General features: G+C 38.2%; 1 protein-coding gene across 1 annotated transcript in view; it reads right to left on the minus strand.

Moving 5' to 3' along the window:
* Nucleotides 1-26,424, minus strand: part of LOC122806119 (olfactomedin-like) — a 140,588-nt gene that overhangs the window by 33,962 nt on the left and 80,202 nt on the right. The window contains exon 2 of the mRNA XM_044076356.1: nt 10,299-10,457. Coding sequence (XP_043932291.1) covers nt 10,299-10,457 — 159 coding nt within the window. The remainder of the gene's footprint in view (nt 1-10,298; nt 10,458-26,424) is intronic.

Here is a 26,424-nt window from a genome sequence, read left to right on the forward strand (position 1 = left end):
AAGATGCCCTTTGGGAAGAAGAATGCTGCAGCGACTTTCCAGAGGCTGGTAGATCATATCTTAGCAGGAGCAGGAGGGCTTGCCCTTGCTTACATGGATGATATTGCTATCTACAGCCATTCCTGGCAAGAGCACCTTCAGCATGTCAGGGAAGTGCTGGGCAGACTACAGAGGGCAAGGTTGACCATTAAGTCGAGAAAATGTCAGGTGGATATGGCAGAGGTCTCCTACCTAGGACATAGAGTGGGGAGTGGTAAGATAAGGCCAAAACCTGCCAAGGTGGAAGCTATTCAGGCATGGCCTGCACCTGTTACCAAAAAGCAGGTGAGGGCATTCTTAGGGACAGCAGGGTACTTCAGAAAGTTTGTTCCCAATTATAGTACCATAGCTGCTCCCCTCACAGACCTGACAAGGAAGAACAGACCAGATAAGGTAGTGTAGACCCCAGCATGTGAGCAGGCATTTCAGAAGCTTAAGGAAGCTTTGGGAGGACCCCCTGTGTTAGCCAGTCCAGACTTTAGCAAAGAATTTGTTGTGCAGGTGGATGCTTCAAACTATGGGGTGGGGGCTGTACTTAGCCAGATTTCTTTAGAGGGAGAAGAGCACCCAGTGGTTTACCTCAGTCATAGGCTCCAACCCAGGGAGGAATGCTATGCAGCGGTAGAAAAGGAATGTCTAGCCATAGTGTGGGCACTACAAAAACTTCAACCTTATCTGTATGGAAGAAAATTCACTGTGATGACAGATCACAACCCTCTAACGTGGTTAAACAGAGCCAGTCAGCAAAATGCCAAGTTGCTAAGATGGAGTCTGGGGTTGCAAGCATATGATATGTCAGTGCAACACCACAGCGGGAGTAGCAATGCCAATGCAGATGGGCTCTCAAGACAGGGAATGGGGTGAGGTACACCCAGATAGACTTGACACTCTCAAGCGATATTTCTCAAGGGGCACTTGAAAAACTTGCTTGAGTTCCCTGGGGGAGGGGGATGTGATGATTGGGGAGAGATGGGCAAAGGCTGCCAGCCTAATCAAACAGAATTTGATATATAATTCTATCAACTGTATAAATAAACGTCAAATACAGGCTTGTGTTTTTAAATGTAGGAAAACACTGTGAAATATGGAACTGCAAAAATGTGTGACAACATTGCACTCTACTGGCCCAGTAAAGCATGTTGTATCCTTTCATGTTAGAATTTGGCCTGAGGGTAGCTGGATGAAGATTTCATGCTCATTGTTTTAAGGCTAAAGTTTATGATCTGAATTTAGATGTGGAAGGTGCTTTTATTGCTTTAGTTTCTGTTAGCATATACATGTGAAATGTCTTGTATTGTATGTTTCTGAGGAGGTGTTAGATTGCTAAATAATGCAGTTTGTGGCCTGAGAACTCAGACCAGGGGTTAAGATGATGCAATATGAATACTGGGAAAACCTAAGTGTCAAAAATGATGTACTTTTGGGAGGGCCTTAGATACATGTTTGTTAGTAATGTTTAAATACTATTTCTCACAAGAGACCAGTGAGCATTTTGATCTTGGACATCTAACTTACCAGCACTGCCTATGCTCTTTATGTATGTTAGTAGGATTGTGTTTTCTCTAAGATTAGCTAACGATTAGAAAGTTAGATTAAGTATTTTTCTGTGTAATCAGATCTTTCCTATGATATTATTTTAAGTTTCAGTTTGATCTGTGAACTCTTAGATATCTCTGTGGTGTAGTAGATTTGTCTTGTGTTTTAATTATTTATTATTAAATATTTTTAAAACCTTCTACCTGTGGTTGGTTTGTGTAGAGATGAAGTATGCTTTACAGTACATTATATATTTATAGAGTTTACTGTCTAAACCCTTCCAATAAGCCTTAGACTGTATAGTCACATTACCATTGGATATTAATATTTAAATAATAAATACTTATCTCAAAGTGCGTGTGTGTTGTGTCAGCTACTTGGGCAGGGACATGAAGCACTGGTTGGACAGAGATGGTACTGGAGGTTCTAGCTTGCCCAGTTAGGCTGAGACCTGGACCCTACAGCTGTGCCAGTGGGGAGTCTTATTGGGGACCTGGTGAGCAAGGGAGCAGCCAGTCACAGACTAACTGTGATCTCTGTGTGCACTTAAGGGAAATTGTACTTTACTGTGTGTATTAGTTATCCTTTCCTCTTCTAGGAGATGACCTCCCTGGTGTTAGTGGTGAGGATTGAGGCTCCTTGATTGCTGGGCCAGGGCACGGTCGTCACAATCAGTATAACAGTATTGCTTGATTTGAGATTTAACCCCACATATAAGTTAAACAGATCATCTCTTCCTTGCTGAATATCAGCTTAACAGTACATCCTGATATGAAATTATGAGGGTTTAATCAGTTATGGAGAGATTAAAGGTTATTTGTACTGAATCGACAATTTACTAGTACAGCAGAGATGAAGCCTTAAATATGCACAAAAAATCCTACAGATGGCAGTATTCCCTAATGCACTTCAGGTGTATTAGAAACAGTCATAACCATACAAACCACACAGTTAGAATTAGTGTTGTACCCAGAAGATATCCTGAATAGCATTACAGACAGCAGGTGTTAACTAGCTGGGGAGTTCACATTTTTAAACCTGCAGCACTCTGGCATTATCTTTGACACCTTTCTCAGTAAAATTCCAGTTAGGATAAGGTCTCTCATCCTGATGTTATAATGTTTAAGCCTTTGGCCAAGGGCTGACAAAGTGGTCTTCACATCAGCTGAAAATCAGCTTGCAGTCCCAGCACTTTTGTCTGAGTTGCTGCTCCCTTTTCAAATAACTTATGGTAGCATTTTTTCATAGATCTAGGAAGACCCAGGACTGTTCTTGTCCTATGCATGGACATACTTTTGAGGTAGTTTCTGTCAAGTAGAAGTTGTGCTACAGTAGTCCGTTTATCTTGCATTTGTTGATCTCTCCAAATTCTGAGACAATTTGGGGGTTGCCAGGTCACAATGTCTGCCTTATGGAATTCTGAGTTTGGCTTGATTCAGCATTAAACCTAAACATTTTCTTGTGAAATCTGCCCACTGCTTGTTGTATTGACTCTGTATTCTTTCTATACAGTGGTCAGTAGAAGGTCAGTGCATTATGTTATGTATGATTTGAGGTTCTGGTTTTACAGAGTTTATGGCTTCTTGAGATATGACTGTATATGTTGTGGCACAGTACAGATAGTTTGCATGTACAGTGGTGGCTTCATCAGTATTTCCACAAGGTGGGGCTGATGCTGAGAGTTTGGCTTCCATATTCAAAATATACTCACATCTCTCTATCCTACAGATAGTTAAGGTCTTATCAAAAAGTAGTATATTTTTGTGAGCATGCATCAGCTTCTGATTTCCTTTGTAGAATGATTCTAAGTAAATGCCACTGAAGACAAATCTCAAGCCCTCACAGTAACTTTCTTTGAAAGTACAAGAAAATTATCTGAATGTGCCCTTTTTCAGTAAGGTATTTATAGGATGCTAAATATGATGAGAATGTGCAATTTTATGTATGTATGTATATTTGGTGAGGGACATCTTCCTGTTCCACCTATACGGATTTGGGGATATTATTTTTTTTGTTTATTCAAAATGTGCAATTGCATGATGTTTCTGATAGCTGCATACACACTTATTATTGTTCATGTAGGCAAGAAATTAAATAAAAAACTAATCACATCTATTCTAGTTTAATGGTTTATCAGGTGCACATTAAATAAATGTGAATTTCAGGATAATAACAGTTTACTGTTATGCATGTTGGATCTGTTTTTAATGTAAGCATTGCATTTTTGTTTGGCAAATAACTCAATGTTCTTGTTGTAAAATTTGAAATAAAAACATTAAAGTAATTAAAAATCTATGTTACCATTGTAAATGCAAAAAACAAAACAGTATGAACATTGAAAACTCTGAAAATTATTTTATAGTAACTTAGAAGAAATGGCCAAGTAAAGGGATACTGCCACAGCTGTGGAGGGAGTTTAGTCCATTATCATGCCTAGACCCATATTTGGCTATGTTCCACTTGTCCAGGAGCTCTGTTTTTCCCAAGGCCTCTGCTATCAGAAAATGTTCCAATGTGCACCTAACAAAGGGGCACATTGGAATGTTCCAATGAGCCGCTTTCTCAGATGGGCCTTGTCTCACCAAACAGAAGTAAGTGTACAGCTAACTCCAATATTTAGTCCCCATGACCAGGAAGTAGAGCACACATGCAAGGGGATGTTATACCGTGACCACTTATTTGGTTGCATAATCTGGTTTCACTCGGCTCTCATAATGACATGTTGACTTACACCTGCATGTCAGTGACAAAGGGTATTGCTAATGTCACACTCTACCTCTGAGGTAACACACAGTCTACTCAGCCCCACCCACACAGTCTGCCTGGAAACTGACACTATACCATTACCTGGTATACGCTGGGAGCATACAATGGCAAGTCTTCCCAGCAAATCTCTCCTTCCCCCTTCTTCCCCTCGGCAGAAACAAATGAGCCCTGCCTCTTCATTCTTCCCTTCTTCCTTTGTGTCATTTCATTCTGTATCCACAATTAACTCAGCGAAAAGGAACCAATACAGGGTCCAAACTTTAAATCTCACCACCTCAGCTCGACCACAATGTAGGCAAAATAAGCAATTAGCAATTGAACATGGAAGGCATTCTACAGGAGCTTACTAATGTCATTGGTAAGCTCGTAAAGGTGTACAGTGAAGTGCGAGGTAACAACCATCCTGAAGGTAATGTTAGTCCAACTGATTCTCAGTTGCGACTATACACATTACACTCTACCGATGACATCACTCCAGGGCAGAGGGAGAATAACCTAGATGTACCTAATTCCTACAGCGGAGCAGTCCGAAACACCAATGGAGGAAATAGTGAACTACAAAGTCCGAAGGGACCAGGACCATCCACATCATCAAGCGGTGCCATTCGGGCACACGAATTGAGTTCCTGGTTTGAGGCGCCTGCATTTGACATTTCAGTTGAGCAGAGCGCACCAGGAAATAGACGTAATAACGTGAGGGACAATGAGAAATATCCAGGTACACTTCGTGAGCAGATTTTTAGATACGAGAAACTCTGTAAGAAATACAGAGCCATACAGTTGGACAATTCCTTTTTAAACACATCAAAGGAATTGAAACAAATACCGAGAGGTCTGCGATTGTGGAAGTTACCTATGGGGGTCGAGTATGATACACATGCCTTCACTGAGTTGGTTGCATTATACGATAAAACAGGTATGGAATTACTTGACATTATAATACGCAATAATGACAATAAACTGGTACAATTACGTGAAGAAATCAATATGTTGCATACTAATATAACAACAGACTTAGTATTTTTCGAATATAAAAGTAAATTTGAAAAAGTTGTTAAGAACATTGAATTGTTTGTTAACCAAAGTAGAGCAGTGAAACATAAGAAACTGGTTAGGGACACTGCGGAATACAGCAACAAAATGGCCTACCCTCCAGGTAAAAATAATTATAAAAGAACTGACACTGTGGGGACATTATACAATGAGGACACAAGAGTACCCTACGAAGTACCTATACCAGAAGAAGAGGAAGAAGTTTTTTTAGAGGCTCAGAACTATCCGCGCAGGTCAGAGAGGCTTCTCAACAAGAAGCCACAAGGGAGAGAAGTCCCACAGTTTCACTTTATGAGAAACAGGATGCAACGATATTGACTTTAAACAACAATACTACTAATGATTTTAACATTTGTTTTGAATTGGGTTTTAGAGTGCCAAGTTTTGATGTACCTTATGTTGAACATGATAATATGAAAGTCGACTTTGAAATTACTAGAAATGTTGTAGATGAATTGACTTGGTTGTAACATCATTCAAGGAATAGATTTAAATGCCCATGATTGTAGCTTTATATACACATCTGTTACACAGGATAGCGACAGCAGTGTAACAGTGAATGAAAATCAAGGAGACATACATCAAAATACACTTCTAGGGAGAAATGAGACAATAGAAGTGAATGAAAATGTGGATAGTATGAATGCACATACAATTATTAGAGGCATGACAATTGCTGGAATATTAGAGAATAAAAATGAAGGAAGTGTTACTTCCTATAAAGGGGCAGTAGGAATAGAGTCTGGTTTGAAACATGAAATCCTGAGAAACAAAGGATATACAATATATAATTATACTGACTTGGTTATTGATCAGACTTATTTTGAGTTATTTAGCAAGGGGATTAGTTTTATTCCAAATTTTAAACTTGATATAACACAAGTGCTCATCAATTTGAAATTATACACGAGAAAATTTAATTTGAAGTTATACTTCTCCACTTTAGGACCCATGAGGGGAAATTTAGGTACAGATTCTGATATATCTACATTAATGAGAAAAAGCACATTTATGCCGCCTCCTAATAAGGAAATTAGTTTATTTGAACAAATGGTGGAAAGGGGCTACAGGAGAATATGTTCACAACGTAGTCAGATTCAAGACAATTTAAATGAAAATGAAAGAAAAATATTGTATGAATTAACAACAAACAATGAATACAGATGCATGCGCCCAGACAAAGGGGGCGGCATGGTTGTTATGAGTAAAATAGACTACACTGGACATATAATGAAAATGCTAGGAGATGAACATACTTATGTGGTGGCATCATTACACGAAGTGAATAGGGCATATATCAAGATAGATATTCAATTGGTTGATGCATTATATCAAGGATCAATTAATGAGGAAGAATTTGAATATTTAAGTGTTAAATTTCCAAAAATGCCTAAAATATTTGGGATACCGAAGGTTCACAAAGGAACTGACCATTTACAATTTAGGCCTATAGTATCGGCCAAGGGTTCTAAAACAGAACCTATGGCAGCCTTTGTGGACCACTTCTGCAAGAAAGCTTTGATTGATGCCCCACACATATTAAAAGACTCCTGGCATTGTTTAGAAAGGCTTAAAGAAATTTATGAGCTAGATATAAAAACATATAGCTTTTTAACTATTGATGTGGTAAACCTTTTTCCAACAATTCCACATAAAGAGGGTTTAGAACTATTTTACAATAGTTTAATGAATAGTCAGAGCTTTAATAAAGATAGAATAAATATCTGTCATGAATTTATGGAATTGATATTAACAAGTAATTACCTTGTATTTGAAGGTGAAACATATCAACAGACTAAAGGAGTGGCAATGGGGGCGAGGTGCGCCCCAGTATATGCTAACTTGGTATTACTTGCATGGGAAAGGTATTTCATTTTTCCATCTAAATTCATGGACAGAATTTTAATGTATAATAGATTTTTAGGTGATGTACTAATAATATGGAAAGGTGGTGAGGACAATGTAAAAGAATTCATGTCATATCTAAACAACTCTACTGAATTTTTTAAGTTTACCTATTTATGGAGTGAAACCTCAACAAACTATTTGGACATTTCCTTATTGAAAAAAGATGGAAAATTGATGAGTAATATATATAGAAAACCAAGTTACTCTAACTCTATGTTGCACTTTAAAAGTTGTCACCCCCTGCATCAAAGGAAGGGGGTGATAAAAGGACAAATGGTTCGTCTATCTAAATTAGTAAGTGACGATGAAATATTTAAAAAAGAAATGTATAATTTGATAGGGTTATTCCTAGAGAGAGGATATCCCCTGTCTTTGTTGATTAAAGTTAAAAAAGAAATATATAAGAAAAGAAGAACAGTTTATATTTCAATACTAAGAGGTAATAACAACACGATGTTACAAATAGATAATGCAAAAGACAAAAATATACAGAAGGGCGAACTTAATTTTGTCCTGAGATTCAATGATAAAGCGATGGAACTATGTAACAGTGTAAAAAATATTTGGGATCAATGTATAAGTGCACAAAATAGAATGATTTTAGGGGAGAGTCCAAACATAGTTTTTAGTAGAGGTAGTAATATGAAAAACATCTTAGAAAAAGAAACCAAAAGCCATACGAGGTCACGTATGAGTAAATGTGGAAAATGTAGTAGTTGTAGATTTATTGCTGAGGGAGCATATATTTGTGTGAAGGGTTACAAACGTACAATAGCATGTCCAGGTTTATGTAACTGTAACACAAAAAGTTGTGTATATATAGCAACTTGTATGACATGTGATGCATATTACATTGGCATGACCACCCGTAAATTGAGAGATAGGATAGGTGAGCATAAGAGAAGTATAAAAAGGCGTGATGAGCACAGTGCTTTATATACACATAGTAAAGTTTGTAGTAATTTTAGTAAATTCATATTCTTTGTAGTTGATAGAGTAATGCCTTTTTTTAATGGTGATATTGACAACAAAGTAGCACTACTAGAAATGGAATGGCAGTTAAGGCTAAATGCCACAAAGTTTCCAGGACTGAATGATTATATCTCTTTAAAACCTCAATTAAGACACAGAGCAAGTATGATATAAAATATTAAAGAAAAAGATTATATTATGAATTTTATAACAAATATTTACAGTTTAATATATTTACAGTTCTTATTCATCATATTTAACTACATTTTATTTTTATTTTTAATAATAGATGGAATCATTATGTAATACATCAGATAGTGAATTTTATGTAATTTTACAAATTGTTTAAATTAATTAATTAATCAATCAAGCTGTAGGAAATTAGGGTATGTATATAATGAGATTAGCTGAATGTGTTACTATGACTCTGATGATACCAGGTTGACTGGTGAAAGCGCTCAGTCTTTCGTTTTCTGAAGGAATAAAATCGTGTTTTGTTCATGTTCTAAAGCTGGTGCCTTATTTTGCCTACATTGTGGTCGAGCTGAGGTGGTGTCATTCTGTATCCAGGTCACTAAGTGAACTCAGGCCATCTGGGTCACAGACAGAGCTTCAGCCTACTATGTCATGGAGCTTTCTGTCATTAGCATTTAAAGCTATATGGCCCTTATACTACACAGAGGTGAAATGCACACTGGGAAAGAGCTCAGTCAAACCAACCAGAAGAAGCATCTAGGCATAGCAGTAATCCCACAGTTAGACCATCAGGTACAGATAGATCTTCAAGGCCAACAAGATGTCTGTATGTTTCCTCAGAGACATAGACTCTAGCGCAAAAGTCATTGTGCTGCCTTACCAAGTGCTGGACATGCCTTTTATGATGTACTGTGTACAGCTATGGAGACCCTGCAAGGTAAGTGGTGTAACAGTGTTGGAAAGTACAATGGTAATTAAAGGGATGGAAAGACAAGGCTACCTGAGTGTGCTAAAGGGACCCTGGGGCTCTTCATCCTAGCACCAAGGAAACGGAGTGGGTATGATCTAGGTCTAAAAGTTCTTGAAAGTAAACTGTGAAGGATGAGTTTTGAAGGAAAGATGGGGCAAACAGAGAGATCATCAGCTGCATATTATGGAGAAAGTTTTAACCTAGTTTTTACAAAAGTCTGATTCACACAGAAAGAGTGAGAGAGTGAGAGGCAGAGATTGGTAATTGCTGGTAATAGGCTACATGAAGTGGTGTAGAACTCTGATTGGTTAACACCTTCAAGAGGACTTGTGACTAATTTGGAAGTGGAGACAATGTAAGGGCAAGCAGCACAGCTACTAATTATAACTACAAATTACTTTCTGATTAGATATACAAATTTTTCTTCTTCTTTTGGCAATATATATTTCATTGCAGGTATTGTAGGTAATGCTAAGTTTCTGTGACCATGATTCCTGATAGAATATAACTAGGATATGCATTCTGAACTCTTGCCCCTTCTGCCTCATCCTCAAAATGTTTACTGCAAAATTTCATTTTTAATCCTATTGCTACTTTTCTCATTGTACATCCCTTCTCCCAGACTGAAAATATGCAAGCTCAGAATAATATGCACATACTCCTAAAGGTCTGTGTATAACATTCTATTTCTCAGTATTGAAACTTTGTTTGTCAGGTTTGAGCTCCACTATGGGGAACTCTGAGTACCTTTATGTTTACTGAAAGTTAAAGCATCCATGTCATATAAAGCCAGGTGTTTGATTATTGAAGCATACGGCATGTTCACAGTTGACAGTGTTACAGATATCCACATTGCCTCCATGCCTACAGCATGGCTTTCATTCAGCCTTAACTTACTTAATTATTACTCATTTAGCCAGGTTTCTCTTTATAAAAAAACATCCAAAATAAAAACAACATAATACTGTAAGCCTTACAGTCATAAAATTTATACTGTCCGTACCTGCAGATCTAAAGTAACATTATATGAACCACATATACTGTATGCATGCATATGCAATGAGAACGTACAAAATACCTTTGTCACTTCAACTTCTATTTTTTTGGTAAGCTCCGTGGAAGTGTGTTCCAGATTTTCTATTCTGTTGGCAGGGAAAGTTGTGTCTGGCAGGAAGACCTTGCAGATGCATTCCCCATTCTCATCTACTTCTCCAGTCACATTTCCTCCCGTCAAGGGCTGAAAGAAAACATAAATTGCATCATCAGTACAACAGATCAAAACGTGATCTATAAAAGTAGAAGCAATGTGGTCAGAAGGGGTAAAACTATCTCTCATTTGTCTCTGATTGTTAAGTGCATCCCAGCTATTTCATGTTAAAAGTATTAAATTGTTGCAGAGATTCATATCTGCTATTTAAAGATTGTCAGAATAACTAGCTACAGATCTGTTGTTGTATCTAGCTCCATGCTGTGTTCCTGTCCCAAACCCACAGATTATGATCTCAGGTGAGGGTAATGACAGGTAAGTTTTCCCAATCCCCTTCCTTCCCATCAAGTAGCAACAGCAGTAAGTTGGAGCCATGGGAGAGAACTTAGCAGCTGATGATCAAGTTCAAGGGCATCAGGAAAACGGAAGGAAAAAAGGTAAAGACAAGGCATGAGACCCAAAGATCTAATGGACACTTATTTCTCTTACTTCCTTGAACCCAAAATACAAGAACAAATAGCCACTGATTGCTTAATGATTACCTATATACACAGAAGGTCCCTGAACACTTTACTTTAGAAATGGCTATAGTAATCACTAACTTACTAAATTGCATCAAATTTATCTAACAAACACTGAAAATGAGGATAGTACCTGGAATTACAGTACATTAACCTAAGCAAAATATTATAATGTGACGGTGAATGTAAATGCAGAGTTTAACCTAGTTTAAGATGAATGGGGGGAGTCAGTAGGACTGTGGCACTGTATCATTATTCATACCCAAACATCTAAGCAGTGTTTAGGTTATACTGTACAGCTCCTAAAGAATGGTTGTTATAAAATTTAAAATTGTTTGCAAATCTGCAAATCACCTTAAACAATATTAATTCACTGATACTTGCTTTATCTTATTCAGCATTGCAGGGGAGCCAGAACTTATCCTAGAATGGATGTTGGCTCATTACATGACACAAACAAGCACTCATATGCCACAAGTATACTATGGGCAATTAAAAGGATGAACAATTTGTATAACATATTCAGGTCATGAGAGGCAGCTGAAAGACTAATTTAAAATGCATGTGGAGACAGAGAAGACATGCAGACTCTATGGTGAAGCATCCAGGAACCAAACCTGAAAACCAAAAGATGTGAAGCAGCAGTGCAGACCTCTGTATAACTGTGCCATGTGTGAATGAATAAGCCATTGCAGGCTACCATATCTCTCATCAATTTTCCATCTTTAAACAGAAATGAATTGAAGCAGCAGCTGCAAGATCCTGACCAGACCATATGAAAATAAGACCTACTTCTAGAGGAATTCCTTATTTAAAAAAGGAGAAAAAAACCCAGGCAATTTCCTTATAATGAAAGATTTCATTGAATATAATTAGTGTGTTCAGCCAGTATCAGACTAATCAGATCAAACAATCTGATTAACCTAAAAAAAAACTGCCCCTGACTTCAGGACCACTCATCATTTCATCTTCCCCTCCAACTGTCTCTTCCTGTTAGGTTCTGTGTCCCTATTGGCTACTGCTTTCTTTTACCTCTCCTACTTCTGCGTATTCTTTATTGATCACCTGTACTCCACACAACCTACAGTCTTACTGCATATAAGACATATTATTCTGTATACACATCTTTCCTTCTATATTCCAGTTTTGCAAAGTATCTTTTCCTCTATATTTGATACAAACTCCAAAATAATATACATATTTTTGCATTTGCTATTCTTCCTGATATATATTTGCTGTACTATTCAAGACTTAAAGAAATTCCTGTGTCATGATGCCCATGTCGAAATAAATGTTTTCTGCACCATGTATTTTTAAAGCATTCTTGTTATTGTATATAACTTCTGAAATTAAATAGGATCCTTTTTTGAGTCCTTTATCTACATGTGTTAATCTTATTTTCCCTTGTGTACAGTCCATCATTTTGCATAATCTTTAAGCCTCTCTATTCTTATGTAACTTGATTTTCTTCTGTTGGAGTTTTTCTCCCTGTGCCTCCACTAAAAAAGGGGATATTTTGCCCACTCGAACTTTCCCAGTAAACAGATGCAAAAATAAAACAAAATTAAACAAATAAATATATAATCATATATCTCCACAAACTGTTAAACAACACAGCTTTTAGAATTTAGAAACAAATTTTCTAATCAAAATTAGTGCAAAGTGAATATAGAGTGCTAAAACCTATTCTATGCCTTTATGCATATACATGTAAAATACAAACATTCCATATCTGATGCTTGCAAATTTGACTACAATGAATGGTCATCATCATCATCATCAGCCCCTTTTTCCCATTTTTTTTCTACATGGGGTTGGGGTATCGTGTTAACTGTCACCAGCTCTCTCGATTCAGTGCCACACTCCTGCCTTTTTCAACACTCATGCCTTACTCTCGCAGATCTTCTTTCACACAATCCATCCACCTCTTTGCTGGATGTCCTCACTTCCTCTTAACTTCTCCCTGTCTGTTCCAAATCTTCCTCACCAGATTGTCTTCTGCTTTTCTACACGTGCCCAAACCACCGTAATCTGTTCTCTTTGATCTTTTCTGCAATTGGAGCTACTTTGACTTCTGCTCTTATATCCTCATTTCTTTGTCTGTCCTGCAGTGTGCATCCTACCACCTTTCTCAGGCACTTGGTTTCCATCACCTCTAGCTTCTTCACCTGTTCTGCCTTTACTGTCCAGGTTTCTGTAGTATACAGTAGTACTGGTCACACCACTGTCTTGTACACCTTACTTTTCAGCTTCTTTGGCATTCTTCTGTCATATACTACACCTGATACTCTATGCCAGTTGGCTGCAGCCCCTCTGATTCTAGCTTTGACCTCTTCATTCAGACTACCCTTCTCCTCAACCACCGCTCCCAGATGTTTGAAGCTGTTTACCTGTTCCACTATCTTCCCTTCTATCTATATTCTCAGCTTCTTCTGATTTCCCCAGTTTGCTGCCATTACCACCCTCTTGTCTGTGCTTATGAAATGAATGGTGGCAATTTTAATTGCTAGCATTTCTCTAAATAGTTTTGGCCAGCTAGAGTTTTATTTCCCTTAAGACAGGCACTTCTTTTTTCAATTATTTCAAATCCTGAAGTTAAATAATCTGCAGCATTACTTACAGTATGAAAATTTTAATGTTACACCCCATATTGCATAGGTAATTGTACTCCCATCTGCACAAGCCTATGCAACTTATGTTTGCTTTACTATCAACTTTTAATCAGACTATACATGAGTCAAAACGTATCAGAAATGTCTGGATTATAAGAAAATCCAAACATGACTAGATATGAAAAAAGTTAATACAAAGGAAATTTACTAAATTATAAGGTTATATATTATAATCCAAGTTTATATCAAATAAATTTAAAAATAAGAGAATAATGCATTTTTGTAGGCAACATATTATATTTTTCTGCTGTATTGAATAATATATAACAAGTTTTAATTAAAAAAGTAAAATACATCTGTGTTACTGAAAGCAAACCCATTTTATATCTTGCTATTTGTTACATTTATCACATTATAGTTACTTTATGTGACACAATAAATATTAGTGCTTAAATCCTCACTCGATTGATAAAATGCTAAACCGATTTATACAAACTCATCTTCAAGTGGCCACCTTGCAGGCTGTGGGTCATTGCACCTACCTGCCATGCCAGTGCACTTGAAATGAGACAAAGAATCAGTAGGACAGACATCCTGTCTTTCAAGCTGCCTAGTCTTTTGGATAATTTTGCCTTTCATTGTGTTATTTTTATACACTGTCTTATCTTTTCTTATCATGTTGTTATCTTTAAGGTGATTTATAGTATTTCAGTGAGATAATTTATGACATGCAAACTGATAATAAATGACAGGTGGCACACTCTGCTGTCCAAAATCAAACTCCACTGAACAATTCCTAATTATTAACTGGCTTATTTTTTTTTTTTAAAAATCATAAGGCTGACACTTTGCATGCATGTTAACCAGTTTCATGAAAATGATAAGTATCTGACACCTAACATTTGTTTGGTGTTATCTAGGGTGTTAATGCATTAAAACACTACTGTACTTTATAAAGGACTGAAAACATAATCACCAAGTATAGGCAAACTGTGGAATACCAGCTGTTAGTTCTCAAAACTGTTTTGCATCATTATAAATAAAACTGTCATTTAAGGTAAAGTATTATGCTCCATACCACACTATTAAGTCTAATACAGCAACATGTTACTTTACGCCAGATAAACAGCAGGTATGTATATTGTTTGCAGAACAGTCCTCGTAATAACACTGCATGAAATTTATGAAGAACATAGCTTTACCATAGTACAGCTTATGTTACAAGATACACATAAATCATGGTCCACATCACATAGTGTTGACTACCTTTGTCATTTATAAATTAGCAGCTAAACTTGCTGGCATAGTTTTGATCTCAGCTGCATGTCCCAGGTACCTATGCTGAAGAAAAAATGTAGGCAGTCTGTTATTAAACAGAGTGCAAAAGAATTACATTCCCTTTCATATGAAGTATAGCTATGTTATAGTTGTGTTTCTCCCCACATACCCAATATTCACAGGCAGCCTGTTCTTTTCCTAGAGTATGACCCCAACCAATTTTCAGTAATGTTAAAAAATCTCACATACTGTATTAAGAGAAAAATGCTTAGTGTCAATGATCACCCATGTATCTTTATATCTATCCATTTATCTAGCTATGATGGATAAATAAGATGCTTGTTGTCCAAACTAACCACTACCTAGTCCATCCTATAAATTTCTAACTCTAATTTGCCATATTTTCAGTGGTGAGACATTTATTACTTTCAGTGTGCCCTTTGTAGTAGTACTAAGAAACATAAACGCTCATAAGGGATTTGACTGATTAACATTATATATAAAACCACATTCCACCCATGATGTAGACTTCATCTGATAATAAATGTATAAATGCACGCACACACACACACACACACATATATATATATATATATATATATATATATATATATATATGTATATGTATATATATAAAAAAATTATATATATGTATATATATATATATATATATATATATATATATATATATATATACTTCTGCTATAACAAACACAGAATTCAAGTATCCATTCAAAATCAGTAATATAATTAGGCATCTTAATATACTCCAGAAACAAAAAAATGAAAATAAAAAATAAATAGGGCAATGGAATAAAACACGAACCAAGGGTTCAGAAAATGTTCTTTAATTTAAAAGGTAAGCGCTTTCACCACAGCTTAGTCAGACCATAGACAAATCAAACCCCATCTCCAATTACTTACAGCAACAGTAATTAACATCTGGGCAATGAGGAAAAACACAGATAATTAAAAATAATTAAAACAATAATATATAAAATAGTAGTGCATAAAAACACATGAAATATATGAGAGCAAAACATGTAAGATAAGATAAAGTAAAACAGAATAAAATAAAATAAAAATAATTCCTCACATCTCCTTCCCATATACAGGGTTGTATTATATCAATGGCCAAAAACCAAAAAACATGTTGTGGGCTGGTATTCATAACATATTTGGATAGTGCATTATTTACAGAACCACAGCGTATGCTATATAAGTGTTCCCTAACCCTGTCCTTCAGCATTCTATTGGTTTTCCCAATATAGAATGCTCTACAAGCTAAACAAAGGGCCAGATAAACAACATGTGATGTCATACAGTTAGCAGTGACCTTAAAGGTAAACCTCTGCCAGTATCAGGATGTTCAAAGCAGCCATTGCTATCTATAAGACTGCAATAGTTGCAATTACCATAAGGTAAGGTTGCTTTCTGTCTATCGTGTACATACCTTGGGGATACATTAGGATACCATAGGAGTCTCTTCAAACTTTTCTTATTCTTATAACTAAAATGAGCTGTGTCACCAACTAACAGTCTTATCTTGGGATCAGCAGTCAAGATGCACCAATGTTTATTAATAACATTCACTATCATCTTATTCTCACTGGTGAAAAACATAGGAGCAGACAACCTGCTACATGAGTCATGGTTAGATATCCTATCATGAATCGAGGTAGTCTGATCTGAAAAATAGGGTCTGGCTACATAATTTGTTAAAGATGGAATAGTATGCAGGATGTTGTCCACCTCCTTCTCACCATACCCTCTAGTAATCAATCTATCTCTTAAATCAGGCATTTCAGATGTAAACTCTTCCAGTGATGCATTCAGCCTAGAGGCCCTCATCCTTTGTCCTTTCACAATGTTTCTAAAAACAAAATAGGGGTGCATACTATGCCTATGTAGCAAAGTTTTTTTTATAACATGATTTCCTGAATATCCCAGTGTTGAGTGTGCCATTGGCTTGCCTGCATAGAAAAATGTCTAAATAATCAATCTTTGTTTCAGAATAGGATATGGAAAACATAAGAAATGGTGTGGAGGTATTTAAACAGTTATGAAACCTGACCAATTCATTTACATCCCCTATCCATAGAAAAAACAAATTGTCAACAAACCAATGATAATAGGGGAGAAAATGTCCAAACCATTGCATTCTCAGCATATAATCTTCTTCCCATGCAGCCATTACCATATTAGCGTAGCTATTGACAGTCGATGTGCCCATAGCTACACCATCCTTTTGCAGGTAATAGACCCCATCAAACATAAATATATTATTCTCAAGTACTATTTCCATATGAAAACATATCAAATCAATAAACAACTGATCATAAGTACTATGTCTTGATAAGTAGTCCTTGACATAAGTGATTTCAAGACTTTTGGGATCATCGTGAATAAGGACTGAACATCTATTGTCACCAAATAATACCTCGGATCTAAGGGCTGTATCTTAATAAAATCATATAAATAATTCAAAAATTGTTTAGAAGCCCTCAAAACCCTTTCATTCTTATCCAAGATCAGGCACAAATGTTTCTCTACAAAAATAGAGAAGTACTCAGTACTCCAGTTAAGCCCTGCGACAATCGGTCTCAATGGTGGTCTATGACTATCTTTATGTATTTTGGGAAGGCCCTGGATAACAGGAATCATGGGCTCATCAACCATAAAATATTTATAAAGGTCAAAATGAATCACCTTACTAAACAAACAATCCTCTAAAGCACAACAAATCCTAATTTTCAATCTATTAACTTCAGCTATATCAATCACCTTATAGTGTAGGGTATCATCCAACATTTGTTCCATGGCACTAAAATAGGCAGGCCTGTCCGTGATGACTATAGAGCCACCTTTGTTGGCTGGTCTAATGACTATTGTCTGATCATTCTGTAACTCATTTAGAGCAAAACATTCTTTGTAGGTGAGGTTGTTACACTATTTACTCCTATGTCTATTTGTTCTCCCATCAAAAATCTTATCAACCTCATCCTCACTTCTAAAATAGGATAAATAGCAGGCATATACAAACTCGGTCTCTTAAAGCCAAGAAAACTATAATTAGTTGTTCCTTCACTGCCAAATTGCATTTTTAAGGAAACATTCCTAAGAAACAATTTAATGTCCAAAATAGTGTCAGTTAGTTCACTTTGTTGAACAGGCATAAAAGAGAGCCCTTTCTCTAGGACACTCTTCTCCTCAGGAGTCAGACATCTCTTGGACAAGTTCCATTGTAGTTTTCACCAATGGTTTATTTATCCTGGCTAGTGTATTTTGTTTGGTGTATTTTGAAAAAATGAAAATATTTTGGAGAAGTAGTGTATGCAGTGACACACTGACAACATGACAACAGTGGTACAAATTCAGCCATTTCATTTTTTACAAACATCATACAGCTTATCACCTCTCTGTCTTCTGTGCCATAGTAGTGACCTCCACACCTTTGCATATATCTGATAGGTCTGATAGGATACCCAAAAAAGATGGTAGGGTGGCTATCTTGTACTGTATTTCACTGATGCTAACACCTATAGACATTACTTTGCACAATTTCTCCCCTGCTGAACTACTGCTCCTTGATTGCCACATCAATAACTATAGGAAGTTTGCTACTACCTCTATCTATATCCCCCAGGTAAAAGCATCCCTATCCTTGAACATATATTCTCCTGGATAAACAGCTCCATCCCCCATGAAACCATCATTCTTGGAGATATTAATATGGATTGGAACTCCCTTATTGATGACTCACCCCAACATTTCATAAACCTGTATGGATTCAGACAACTGATCACTACCCCTACCCACTACAGTACAAATGCTACTGGTTCAACAACTGACTGGATCTTGATCAACTCTCAAAACACCTATTGTAACCCAGGGCACCTTCCCTGACTCTATTAGTGACCATTCTCCCATCTCTGTCTTAAGGCACTCTGCTCATCTCTCTAAGCCCCCATCTCTACAGAGATTGTAGGAAACTGACTAACTTTCACCCTGAAACCTTTAACTATAGACTCTCTGCCATCAACTGGTCTTTCCTAAAAACTCTCCCGCTCAATGATGCTGTTACTAAATTCAACCACATTTTCTTTGATTTCTTAAACTCTCTTGCCCCAACTCGCAAAATCAGAACCAAATCTAATTTTGCACCCTGGCTCCCCAAAGCTACGCATGCTTTGATGCATGAAAGAGATGCTCAATGGAAAAATGGCAAACCACTAAAACTCCCACCTTTTTCCAAAGTTATCAGCAACTCAGAATTCATGCAAAAAACTTATTATTTTGGATAAATGCCAATATTTCACTAAATTTCAAAGCTCTCACCCAAATGACCCCATAACATTCTGGAGTACTATCAACTCCCTGCTCCACACTGGTTCTCCTACCATCCCTAACCCTTTCCCCTATCTCTCTTCCTCTGAAACTGTAGACTTACTCAACAAACACTTCATAGACAGCATCTCTAAACTCCTACCCTCTGGTAACTCTGCTCATCCCAACTCTTCCATGTCACCCTCACCTCTGCCTAAACCTCTATGCTCCTCTGTCTCTCAGCCTTTTACCTTGTGACCTGTTTCTTCTAAATATATCAAATCCCTGCTTCTTAAACTAAAACCATGCTCTCCCTCCACTGATAAACACCCCTCAGTTTCTGAAAATTGCTGCTGACTCTTGCATATCCTGTATCTATCTTAATCAACTGCTCCATTCAGGAATCTGCCTTACTGGAAATATGGAAATCCTTCTATACCACTCCTCTGCACAAAGGTGGCAGCTCTGTTGAACCCTCTAACAATAGACCAATCGCTATTCTCTCACCACTTTCTAAGATCCTTGAAAAATGTATACATACTCAACTACTGTCCTATCTCATTCACAAAAATCTCCTCAGCCCTTCACAGCATGGTTTCCGCCCTAAACACAGTACTTCAACTGCCTTGCTATCCTTTACTCAAAAGATTGCAGAAGCTAAGGACAACAACCTCCTCATCTTCTGTCTATTCCTTGATCTCTCTAAAACCTTCAACACTGTGTCTCATCCCATCCTTCTTAACAAACTCTCAGACCTAAACCTCTCTCCTTCTTCTCTTGGCTGGTTCCAATCCTATCTTACTGGCAGAAAACAAGCTGTTAGATGGCAGCAGGCTTTCTCACCCTTCCTTGCTGTTTAAACAGGAGTACCCCAAGGCTCCATACTTGGACCGCTCCTTTTCAACATTTTTATCAACAACCTACATTTATCCTGCAGTCTCTCATCTGCAATACAATACGCAGATGACTCTACTCTCTTATCTATCTCCAGTTCTGTCTCTGAACTACACACACTAACACAGAATTCCTTTATCTCTGTTGAAAAATTTCTCAGAAATAATCAACTAATCCTTATCCCGAAGAAAACTCAACTCCTTCTCTTCCTGCCTTAGACACTCTCTCACCTTAAATCCAACTTTTCTCTCCTCCCTAGATGGTACCACTATCTCCCCTGCCTCATACACCAAACTCCTTGGGGTAATAATTGATGACCGACTAAAATTTGACTTGCACATACAACAGGCCATAAAAAAAAAAAAAAAAAACACCAAAAACTTGGCATACTTTATAGGAACAAAAAATATTCCTCACTACTGCCACTAAATGCACTCTTGTGCAGGCATTTCTCTTACCCAGTCTTCTATATGCTTCCCCCATCCTTGCCAATATCCAAATACTTCAATGCAAAAACTGGAACAAGCATACAACAAAATTGCCAGATTTCTTCTAAACCAACCACTCTCATCATATCACTGCCTCTCACTAAACAAACTTCAGTGGCTGGAATTTCTGCACCTTCTCCTACAATCGCAACTCCACACTAAATTTCCATACTCAACAACCCCTCTGCCTGCCCTGCTCTCACCTCTCATGTTACTTCCTACACCCCCCCCCCCCCCCCACCTCTCCGGAGTGCTGATCAGCATCTTCTCTCAGTTTATAAACCCAAAAGGAATATTGGCAAATTACTTTACAAACACTCTGTCTCACTAAATTGGAACAAACTCCCTCTCCATATTAGATCCAACCTTTCCCTGTTTTAAAAAGGAGCTTAAATCCCACCTACTAAACTTGAAATTATGCCGTTGCCTTGACCACACACAGTCTTAATCTGTCCTACTGTATAACCTGTTGCATCCCCTAACATTCTTTCTCTGTTGTAACTTCTGCTTAAACTAACCTCCTAAATCCTCAGCTCTACTACTATAGCCCCCTCTTTTCTCTCCCTCTCCCATTCTCCACACTATTTATCTTTTCCCCCCACTTTCTATAAATGCCTTTACATTTTCCTTCTTTTAAATGATTATCCTTTTGTTTTTACTCTTATATGTAGTAAATTTAGACCACTGCTATCAGTGCTGCCCTTAATGTTCATACTTTTTTCTTTTTATTTTCTCTTTATAATTAATTTCGTATTTGCATTATTATTTTTAATAGTTTTTGTTTTGTATGTTTATCTTTGCTTATGCTTGCTGGGGTTCTTTCCTCTTGGGTCTCTACTGAAAATAGGTTGCTTACTATCAATGCAATGCAAATAGTTAATAACCTTTACTTTTTTACAATTATTCTGTATTGTGATTGTTATTTAATATTTGTATATTGCCACTTTATCTTTACTTATGTTTGCTAGGGCTTTTCCCCTCGGGTCTCCACTAAAAATAGGTTTGTTTGCAAATTCATTCGGACTAACCCGGTTAACAAATGTGAAATAAATAAAGTAAAATAAATATCACCATTCCCCAGGTGTAATGGGATATACACAGGGAGACACATATCTGTCAATACCTTGACACAGCATATAAAGACAAGTTGCACCATTTAGTGGGTCTATATTATAATCTCGACTGTTTAATGGATCAAATGCATAAACATCGAACTTTATATTTCGAACCATTAAACAATGGAAATTTAATAAAAAAAAATCAAAACAAAACAAAAAAAAAAACTAACGGGTGTAGGCAGAGGGGCAAGCCCCACTGCGCCCTCCACACTGCCCGCTACTTAAATATAACAACTTCGAGATCGTGCTACAGTGTAGGAAAGGGAAATCTTCCCTTGCCGCACCATACTACATTAAAGTGCGATCTTGGAGTTGGTATATTTAAGTAGAGGGGGGTGTGGGGGTGCATGGGGGCTCCCCCCCTGCTTAAACCCATTAGGGTAAGCATTTCAAGTTTAAATTTTTTTTATTTTCGAAGTTACGGAACTTCGATAATATGGTGTCGACCATATTGTATTCGATGTTCCGAAACTTCGAGATTATAATATAGACCCCCATTTGGCAATAACCCATAAATGGATATTGATAATGCTTGGTTTACCCACTACTGGAGTGATATGTATTATTTTGGAAGTCTTGTGAGGCTTATGTTAAGAACATTCTACTTTTACAGTTTACTTACATTTTTTAGCAAATTCTTAGAGCTGGATCTCTTTTTGTTGGTAATGCTATTTTCTGAATGACTAGCTGCAGTTCATATTTCATTTATGTATTTATTTAGTTTATTTTGGTTTAAAATTATACATTTGTTTGTAGGGGTTTTGTTTAGGTGGACAGTATTTTTTCGGAGAGTCCTATGTGTATTCTATGTATGCCATATGCAAAGCTCATTTTTCCCTTTTTTGTGAATAGGGCAAAGCTTTCTTAACTGATGACATGAGTAAAGTGGTGATAAAGGCTTGAATATGAGTGAATGCTGGAACTTTGACATGTAGTTACATCAAATTACCTTGGTCAAAGTTTCAGATATATTTCCGTAACAGTGCAAATGTAAGATATTGCTTGTATTCTGCACTATGGGTTGACAATCGTGTGGGGTTGTTGCTTATTGAAAAGCTTGCTGTGTTGTGGAGACTGTTCATAGGTCTGTACTAGGCTAATGGCCCTGGGGCCTTTACAAGCTTAGCCATAGGATTATCCTGGCATAGTGCCACCCGACCTTAGTTCCCAGTGCCTCTGTCAAGTAGAGCCACTGGAGTTATCCCCGGGTTGAATTTTCTGTTTCGAATCCACTCATCAAGATTTGTCTTGAACAGGATCAGCAAGGTTCTCTGCTTGACATGTATGGGAAGTCTGTTCCATAGCATGGGCAGTCTCTTGGTTATAAACCTGTCCCTCCAGCATGTTTTGTTAATTTTGGTAAGGAGGTTGAGGTCTCTGGAGAGTGTGGTGCAGAGGGATTGGGATTTCTTTAGATGTAGCATTTCTAACAGAGCTGGGTCAGACATGGCTTTGTAAGTCAAGCAGAGATTGCCTCTAAGTAGGTGATATGAGACAGAGAATATTTGGAGTTTTTTGAGTCCGTCCATATAGGACAAATTTTTAAGGCCTAGGATCCTCTTTGTGAGATACTTTTGCAGCCTCTCCAGTTGTTGCAGGTGTCTAGTGAGGTACATGCCAAATGGGGCATTGTACTCAATGACTGGCCTAATGAGGTAAGAGTAGAGGGAGACAATGACCTCTTTCTTCCTGGATGCAAAACCCTTAGTAATGAGATGTGCCACATAGAAGAACTTTCTGACCACAGTGGCAATGTGGTGATCAAAAGAGAGGTTGCTGTCAACCTGTGTTCCCAGATCTCTTATAATGCCTTCTGTGTTCAGTGAACTACCATCAATATGGTAATTCATGGGAACTGGGTTTTTCCCTAAGGGGATGATGACACATTTTTTGGTATTGAGCTTAAGGCCATGGTTCTGACACCAGTCATTGGTCTCAGTGAGGCCTTTCTGTAGGATGTCAACATCACTTGGGGAGTTAATAATAGCTCCCAACTTGCAATCATCTGCGAACTTTGTCAGCTAGAATCCCTTCGTGTTGGCCTGATCTTCAGAGAAGTAGATACCAAACAGGAGAGGACTCAGGACTGAACCCTGTGGGACTCCACTCATGACTGGTCGGCAGTCTGACTTGGAGTCAGCTACTTTCACACTGTGGGTTCTATCTGTGAGCCAGTTTGCAACCCACCTTGTGATATAGAGGTTGATGCCAATCTTACAGAGTTTTTCTATGATTCCTGAGTGGGGAATGGTATCAAAAGCCTTGGCAAGATCAAGGTAGGCTGTATGCACCAACTTGCCTTCATCCACAGCTCTGGTGACTGACTCAAAGAAGTTGACCAAGTTGAGCAGGCATGATCTACCCTTCACAAAACCAAACTGTGTGGGATCCAGAGTTTGGAGATTCCCTATGTCCTTGTTTATTGGGTCCATGATGATGCGTTCCATAGCTTTGCATATCAGACTCGTCAGGCTAGTGGGGCGATAGTTCCCAGGATCTGTAGTTGCTCCTCCTTTGTGGAGAGGGATGACTGTAGCAGTGCACCATTCGGTAGAGACAAAGCCTGAGGTGAGGCTGTGATTGAACTGGGCACACAGGTGAGGTGCCAGTTCACTCTATAGTTCATGTAGAACACAACCAGGGATATTGTCAGTTCCCATAGAAGCTGTATTCTTGGCCTTGGACAGTGCTGTTTTAACCTGTGCAGCAGTAATATTAGGTGCCTGGCAATCTACTGGTATTGTGATTGGTCCTTTGGGGGGGGTAAAGTTGGTACTGAATCTGTTGGCCAGTATACTGGCAATATCTGTTGACTCAGTATAGGAGGTACCATTGGGCAGTAGCTCAGAGCAAATCTGGGTATTGTCATGGAGATTCTTTACATAACTATAGAAGGCCTTGTGGTTGTCTTTACTATCTGCTGCAATTCTGTTTTCATAGCTAACTTTAAAGGATTTGATGAGGGATCTCAACTTTTTGTTGAGGCTGATAAGGGAGTTTTTCCAGTCTTGGGACTTTACCTTATTCCGCATCAATTTCCTCCTTCTGTTGTACAGTTTGTTTATGGCAGGGGACCACCAGATTGGCTTCCTTTTTTTGGAGGAGAGCATCTTTGTTCTATTGGGTATGGCGAGATCCATGCATTTGTGTAAGTGTTCATACAGTGCATTGGTGTATGATTCTGCAGTCATGCAACTATTCTCCATTTGCATGGGTGGCGTAAAGTTAACCACCTCTGTTTTTAGGAGCCCAGAGTTAGCTTTGGAGAAGTTTTCATGATGGTTACCTTTGCTGGGGGGGGGGGGGGGATTTCCAAGGTGATTAGTTTGTGGTCGGATCTAACCAGGGAGGAGTTGACTATTGGTGCAGAGCAATGGTCACCCATGTCAGTAATGACCAGGTCAAGGATGTTGCTACCTCTATTAGGGGTAAGAATGAGCTGGTCCAGGGCACTGGAATTAATTAACTCCAGGAAACGTTGGGCAAGTGTATTGGTACATGAGTAGTTTACCCAGCTAATGGAGGGGTAGTTGAAGTTGCCTAGTAAGAGAGTGTTAGGTTGGACCCTAATATTCTCCAGGGTGCTTAGGAACATGGAGTGCGAGTCTTGGGACATGCTTGGGGACTAATAGCAGGCTATGACCTGAATCATTGTCTTACCCAATGTTAGCTGCACCTGAAGTATCTCTGATGCATTATGTTGTGCTACCAGTCTGGAGGTGTGCGCATCCTTTATGAATATGGAAACACCACCACCTTTTGAGCTTCATCCAAGTTCTGGGACCGAAAGGTGTGCAATGAGTTATAGCCTGGTAGTGCAAGGGAGCTTTCTGCTGCCTTGAACCAGGTCTCTGTTACAGCACATATGTAGATGTTCTTCATTTTAAGGAGTGGTTCGAGCAAGTGCATTTTGAGATTTAGACTTCTAGCATTGAGCAGCATAACCCTCAGATTGCATTTGTTTAGCTGTTACAGTGGTAATTTGGTCGTTGGAACACCACCTAAAAAAGGCTCTATGGGGTGGCAAGAGCCTTGGCCAGTATCTGGAAGCCCAGGGGTGTCAAGATGCAGGCCATCTCTGGCAAAGCATCAAGGTCTGTCAGTCATGTCATCCCAGGCAGACAGATTCTCAGATACTGGATCCCCTTAGAATGACACCAGAAACTTAGCCAATTGTTGAAATCAATAATTTTCTGTTTTTACTGTGGTATCATTCTGGGTAATGGTAGGATGCTGCTCAGGGTCATACTCACCTGGGATACATAATCCGAGAGCTCCTCCATGTCTCTTTTCATGTAGTCCAGGGAGGTATGTCTCAGGTCATTCACACCCACATGTACAAAGACAGAGTCATATTTGTACCTGTTGTTGAGGGACCTGAGTGCATGCACTATGTGGCGGATCCTGGCACCCGACAGGCAGCTGACTGATACTTTCTCCTTATTCAACCTAGTGAGTGGAACATCAGTGTGCCTCACTATCGAGTCACCTGTGACTAGTGTTTTGATCATGCTGTTTTGCCTTAGGGGTTTTGGTTGAGTGGCACACTGTTTAGGAGAGTTGTGCATCTCGTGATTAGTGTTGTGTTGTGGTGGTCAAGTGTGTTTCTGCCTTGGAGGTCTCTGCTGCTTGGGTAGATTTTTACTGAGAGCCTCCGCGAAGGTGGGTGTGTGGTTTGTGTTTTTATGTGAAGGCAGTGCTGGTGTGTGTTCTGGAGGGCTATGTCTTCCATGTGGTATGGTGCAAGTGTTGACCTTCTC

Source organism: Protopterus annectens, chromosome 7.part0 (genome assembly GCF_019279795.1).
Source record: "Protopterus annectens isolate FY-2018-M chromosome 7.part0, PAN1.0, whole genome shotgun sequence".
NCBI lineage: Eukaryota > Metazoa > Chordata > Ceratodontiformes > Protopteridae > Protopterus > Protopterus annectens.